General features: G+C 43.8%; 1 protein-coding gene across 1 annotated transcript in view; it reads left to right on the top strand.

The window, feature by feature from the left end:
* Positions 1-5308, top strand: part of zdhhc17 (zinc finger DHHC-type palmitoyltransferase 17) — a 58095-nt gene extending 52787 nt beyond the window's left edge. The window contains exons 15-17 of the mRNA XM_063217158.1: positions 1167-1324; positions 3849-3943; positions 4575-5308. Coding sequence (XP_063073228.1) covers positions 1167-1324; positions 3849-3943; positions 4575-4713 — 392 coding nt within the window. The 3' untranslated portion in view covers positions 4714-5308. The remainder of the gene's footprint in view (positions 1-1166; positions 1325-3848; positions 3944-4574) is intronic.
* The last annotated feature ends 740 nt before the right edge of the window (positions 5309-6048 follow it).

Raw genomic sequence — 6048 nt, 5'->3', positions numbered from 1 at the left:
TATTTTGAGTATAGATTAACGTGCGATATTTTCTTTATCGCGCGATAAGAGTCTCACATTGTCGCAGCACGTTAACGCCGATAACGGCCCACCACTGTACATACACACGCACACATCAGCCAGCCAACCTTACGCCAGCACTGACGGTCACCACTTATGTAAACATTTGAGAAGTTTATAGGGGAAAATGGGACTAGTCAAAAATGTGTAGTTTGTCAAACAAATTATTGTCCATCCCATGAATTCTCCATTTAATATGTTTATTGCCATTCAGGTCATCCAGGACACTGTTCAACAGCTGAATGAACCGTTACAGTTGTGTAGTCATGACAGTGTCATGTTGTGTAGTCTTACAGAGTCTCTCACACCTGGAACACAATTCCCAGTATAATTGGAGAACTGCCAACAGTAAACTCATTCAGCAAACAATTAAAATTGTGGTTACTGGATTGTCAATGCTGTCAACATAATCTCACATAGTTAGGCTACTAGTACTGGCAGCTTTTCTTTAACTTATTTGGGTATTGTGTCTTGTAATTGTATTTTGTATTATTTATTTTTTAAATGTGTGAAATATCTTTGACTCTATAATTTTACAACTGTGTACTATAACTGTGTATTTTTAGTTTTGTTTTAACCTTGTCTTTTTTAAGGAACATCAAACCTGTCAAGGGACAAAACATGGAAATTAGCTTCATGGCTATAGTGTTGTGTATTTATCATTTTTGTTTAAACGCTGGTAATATATGGTGTCCCTTTTTAAATAAATAAACTTGTAAGAGCGTGTTGGCACTAGGGCCGACTTCAGGCAACTCCACAGACCGAAAAGGATTGTCCTTAGTATAAAAACCCTTTATTAATCCATGGGCATTGTTACAGAGATAAAACCAAAATGAAACTTTAGTCTTCTTACTTCAAGAGCACCCACAGTTTGGAGTTTACTAAGTTGGAGAACAAGAGCGCTCAGTCAACCTTTTCAGTAAATAAACTTGTAACTTGTAACATTCAAATACAACAGTAGTAGGGCTGTCACGATACACTCGACTCACGATTCGATTTTTGTCATGATTTTTTTACCTACGGTTCGATACACCCCACAATTTTAAAAATGTATCTTTTTAAATGAATTAATGTGCTTTTTCCTCCACTTAATATTGTTTTTCCAGACTGGCGAATCCACTGTGCGACCAACTATGCGAAGGACGGCTTCTGGATGTACCTGACGCAGATCGCCTCCTGCTCCCCCTGGATGTTCTGGATGTTCCTCAACAGCATCTTCCACTTCATGTGGGTGGCCGTGCTCATCATGTGCCAGCTGTACCAGGTCAGTTATGTGCACGCACGCAATCACACGCGCACACTCACATGCGCACACACACACACACACACACACACACACACACACACACACACACACACACACACACACACACACACACACACACACACACACAGAGCAAATCTACATCAAAACATACATCATTGCCATTGTGCCTAACAACAACACCATACCTTTGTGCTTATATTCAGCCATATCCAGGCATGCAAACTTGCCACCTTTCGGCGAAATTCGCCGTTTTGAAATAAAAATGGGTCATTTCTGTGAATCGTGCAGATCCGAGGAGAAAATGTTAGGGGGGGGGGGGGGGGGGGGGGGGGGGGGTGGGGGGGGGGGCTCGAGCTCGAGCGAGGAGAAAAGTGTAGGCCTACCGCAGAAAATGTCACTCTGTAATGACAGGAGAGATGCTACAACCGACAACGACGTTTGACCAATCACAGTATTTGTATGTGTCGGCAGAGCCAATAACAAGAACGAGCTCAATCTAAGTCCCGCCCTTCATACTTTGGAAAACAGCGGTAAACCGGAGTCTCTTCAGTCGGCTGGACTGGCGAGAATTACTTTCTCAATCAATATGAAAATGTCCAGACGATCTGTCACAGATAACGTTTCCCAGAGAGGTGTGAGTGAGTTGTGTCCGACTATTTCCTCCTACCCAAATGCTGAAATGTGTCGTCTTTGGACTTAAATGTGGAAGACTGCATGGTTATCGAACAGGTACCCCACACCTCTCATGATCAAATGGCTTAACTGCTCTAATATTCATTTCGGCGTAAAGTTATGCACAATTTCTATTTAAGATCATGATTCTGCAGGCCTTTTCTTGTATGACAACAATAAACAGGACGCTAGCGTTTCGATGAGAAGTGAGTGGATGTAACAGCGACAGTTGGTTTAGTTGTTTTTCCTGATAATTTGACTCAGCAGCTTCCCTGCCTTCGTGAAAAAGTATTTCTTCTCAAAAGAGCTCCGTTAATGGAAGCTTGGTTACACGCCGCGTGTTCCTCTTATGCTGCTTCGGTTAATTGTTTGACATGTCCATGCACGTCAACAGTAGAATATTTCATTTTCTGTTTGCTGTATTGTTTAGCTACCGGTAGGCGATACGAATTATAGGCAATGCAATTGACATCTGATTTTTGCGCGAGTGAATCCAACCGGCAGTAGAGTTTTAATGACTGAGTGGGCTGTGGGGAAAGGCTAAAGTAGCTACCAGGTAATAAACCAGGTGAAGAAGCGCATGTAGCCTGCGCGAGGTAACCAACATCGTGCATCACTGCAGGCCGTTTCTAATGCGCAAGAGAGGGAGAGGGGGAGAGAGAAGCCTAGGCCAGTCCGTCTAGCCTTTGACACGGGACAAATTACAACAGTAGGCATAATCATTCCAAGTGTAATCCCTAGTAAATCATGACCTATTAAAAATATACCGATTTATATTTAGTGGAACATACTTTTTTTTCAAGGTCAAAGTTGGAGCTTTCCTCCCGTCCCTACTCATTTTCCACAGGGAGATAACAGATACTAGGTGAATGGTCTAAAATTTGAGCTGTTTGAGTAACATTTCAGTAGCTAATTCAAACTGTGACAAAGTGTTTGTTTTTTTTGTATTGGAAGTTTTGATGATTAAATATGCAAATGAGATCACAACCAAGCAAGTGTTGAGGGGGTGTTGAGAAGGAGACTGCTGAGAGGAGGGGGTTCTTAGTTGCCATTTAGGGGCATTAGTTAATTTTATTTTTCAATAGGCCTACTAAGGGTTTTGATTTGGTCAGTTGTTGGGGAAACTTACGATGAGAACCACTGCTCTATCATGATGTAATTTAAAAACCTATTCTAGCCTATCTATCTACCCACCCACCCAACCCCCCATCACACATTACAGCTAAATCATGGAGTAACAAAGTTGGTTGGCAGTTCTCATTCACTGTCCCTTGGCCGCTAGAGTATGCTCAAAATTCACAATTTAAGGACATTTCTTTAGCTAAATCTTCTCCCCCCTAGTTTGAGACTGTTGAGACTGACAAGACCATCCACTGCGCACCACACACATGCACCTGCCTGCGCGTGTGTGCACTGCACTAAGCCGTGCCGTGCCGCCCCGCCCCGCCGCGCCGCACTCTTGTCACCTTTTTCACCCCTGACCAGTTTGCATGCCTGCATATCTGTCAATGTTCCCCCAGTTTTTGACACATTCCAGTTGATTTTGATTTGATATTGCTTATTGAGTCAGCACAAGGTTCAAATAAAATAAAATGTTGTTTATGTACCTTATACACATATCTAAAGGATGGCACAAAAAGCTTGATTGTGCTTATTTCTATTGTGGTGCTTGATACTGAGTTGATGCTTGATTTGCTGATCTTTTTTGATCAACATTTTCTGCACCTGTTCACCTTACAATCCAGCTCTACCCAGTGAAAGGAATCCCTGAAATAACATCATTGGCACCTGTGACACATATGTTCATTTTTCTTTGACCTGTCTGTCCCTCTGTCCTGTTCTTGTCAAGATTGCCATTCTCGGGATCACTACAAACGAGAGGATGAACGCCAGAAGATACAAGCACTTTAAAGTCACGGCCACGTCTATCGAGAGCCCCTTCAAGTAAGTGCAGTCAAAGTCATTTTCTACAAGTCCCTCAACTTGGGGGCCTTTTTTGTGAATAATCAGACAAAGAATGTCAAATGTATTTACTACATTGGGCGGGAAACCGCCCAATCTGGAAACGCTGTAACTGAGTGATACACAAACCATATGGTTCGAATCGCAATGAAAACCAGATTATATAGGCTGTCTACGATTGACCGTGTATATGAAAGTAACACTGTAAAAGGCAATTGGCTGTTGTTGCCAGAAAGGCGGGAGATGTGTGTCATATTGGCGCTATGAATCTCTCATCTGAAAATCGTCTTTGGTGCAGCACTATGCCCAGGTCCTGCAGAGCCAGTTTGCACATCTCCAGTACGGAGAGATGTAGTGAAATGTATTAAGATGTTTTACACCTGGCTGTAATTTAACGGTCTCTAAACGTAATTCCAACCATCAGCCTAACCCTGAGGTATAGCGTTTTATTACACACTTAATAGTGTCCTTCCTGTTGATAAATACGAGAGGTTTTACTTCCTGACTTCAGAAGACCACCTGGCCTGACAACTTCATCTCTGTCTCTCCATCTCTCCATCTCTCTCTTCCTTTATCTTTATGTCTCTATCTGTATCTCTCCGTCCGTCCACAGCCACGGCTGCATGCGTAACCTGATAGACTTCTTTGAGGTGCGCTGCTGCGGCCTGCTGAGGCCCAAGGTGGCCGACTGGACCACGCAGTACACAATAGACTACGACCAGACCTCCGGCTCAGGGTACCAGCTCGTCTGATCTGAGGGACTGACTGACTGGTGGATCCATTGATTACTGCGGAGGGAGAGACACAAAGAGGGGTGGCGAACGAACGAACGAAGGAGTGGAAAGAGAGAAAGAGAGGGATGAAGAAGGAAAGGAAGGAATACAGGATATACGCGCAGCTGGACGTGTGTGTGTGTGTGGACATTGGAGGGAGAATGTGGGACTGCTGGAAGGAGGGAGGATTCGTTATGTTGTATGTTTTTTGTTTTCCTTTGCTTCAGTGAGACTGTCCCCATTCACCCCTCCTGTTTCTTTTGCACCCCCTATGTTGTCCTCCAACAAGCATATCGGGACAAGGCTGTATCTACTAAGAAAGGGGTGCTCAGAGACTGTGTGTGTCCGTCTGTATTTCGAAACACAATGGTTGTGTGTATGTACGCCATGGCGGGGGGAGCCAGAAGAAGTTTGGAAAGCAGAAGGTTGGATCATCTCTGTTCACTGCAGTAGAAGTTAATCAGCTCGACAGGAACCGCCACACCACGACTCATGTCATTCTCTCTCTTCTCTTCTTTTTTTATTAATTAATGCAGTATTGTTCTGTTCTATTTCACGTTTTGTTGTCTTCGTGTTACATCCATGGCACCACAGCTTCATCCAAGCTTCATTCAGCTGTCCTCATCCTTGGCAAAAGTGTGTGTTTTTGTGGCAATAGAACAACCCTCAACCACCAGAGTCTTTGAAGAGAGGGACCCCCCATCCCCACACACCTTCAGCTGTCCATAGTCACTCCTCTCCTTCCGGATGGCCCTACTCTCCCTCACACACACACACACACACACACACTCACACACACACACACTCACACACACACACACACACACACACACACACACACACACACACACCCACCCATGAGTATCCAGCTGTCTCATCCGCCCCCACCAACCCAAGCCCACCCCACTCCCCCAACCGAAGTCTTGTTTGCTTCCATGGAAGCCCTCTCCCTCTCCACCACCAAGCCCAGAACTGGTTGTCCATCGCAGGGCCAAAGCCAAGAGCGAAAAGGGGTGGAGGAAGAGGAGAACGCTGAGTGAAGGAGAGCAAGAAGAGAGGTGAAATAGAAAAGGGATTTTTACTGTGTAATGGGTTTTGTTTGTTTGTTTGTTTGTTTTTTACTTTCACTCTCCACCAGGTTATGATGAAAACAATTAAGTTTGTGTGTTTTTTTATGTTTGTCTTTCGTTAATCCATTATTTCATTTTTGTCCTTTATTTCCATTTTGTTTGGCCCTGACAGAGTTCTATTTGTTGTTTATTTCGTTATACTTTTGACTGGTTTGTTTTGAAATGAAACGTTTGGCGGTCTGTC

This window comes from Engraulis encrasicolus, chromosome 15, assembly GCF_034702125.1.
Source record: "Engraulis encrasicolus isolate BLACKSEA-1 chromosome 15, IST_EnEncr_1.0, whole genome shotgun sequence".
NCBI classification, from domain to species: domain Eukaryota; kingdom Metazoa; phylum Chordata; class Actinopteri; order Clupeiformes; family Engraulidae; genus Engraulis; species Engraulis encrasicolus.
Note: the sequence above shows the minus strand (reverse complement) of the source record. Positions and strands in the feature narration are given on the sequence as shown.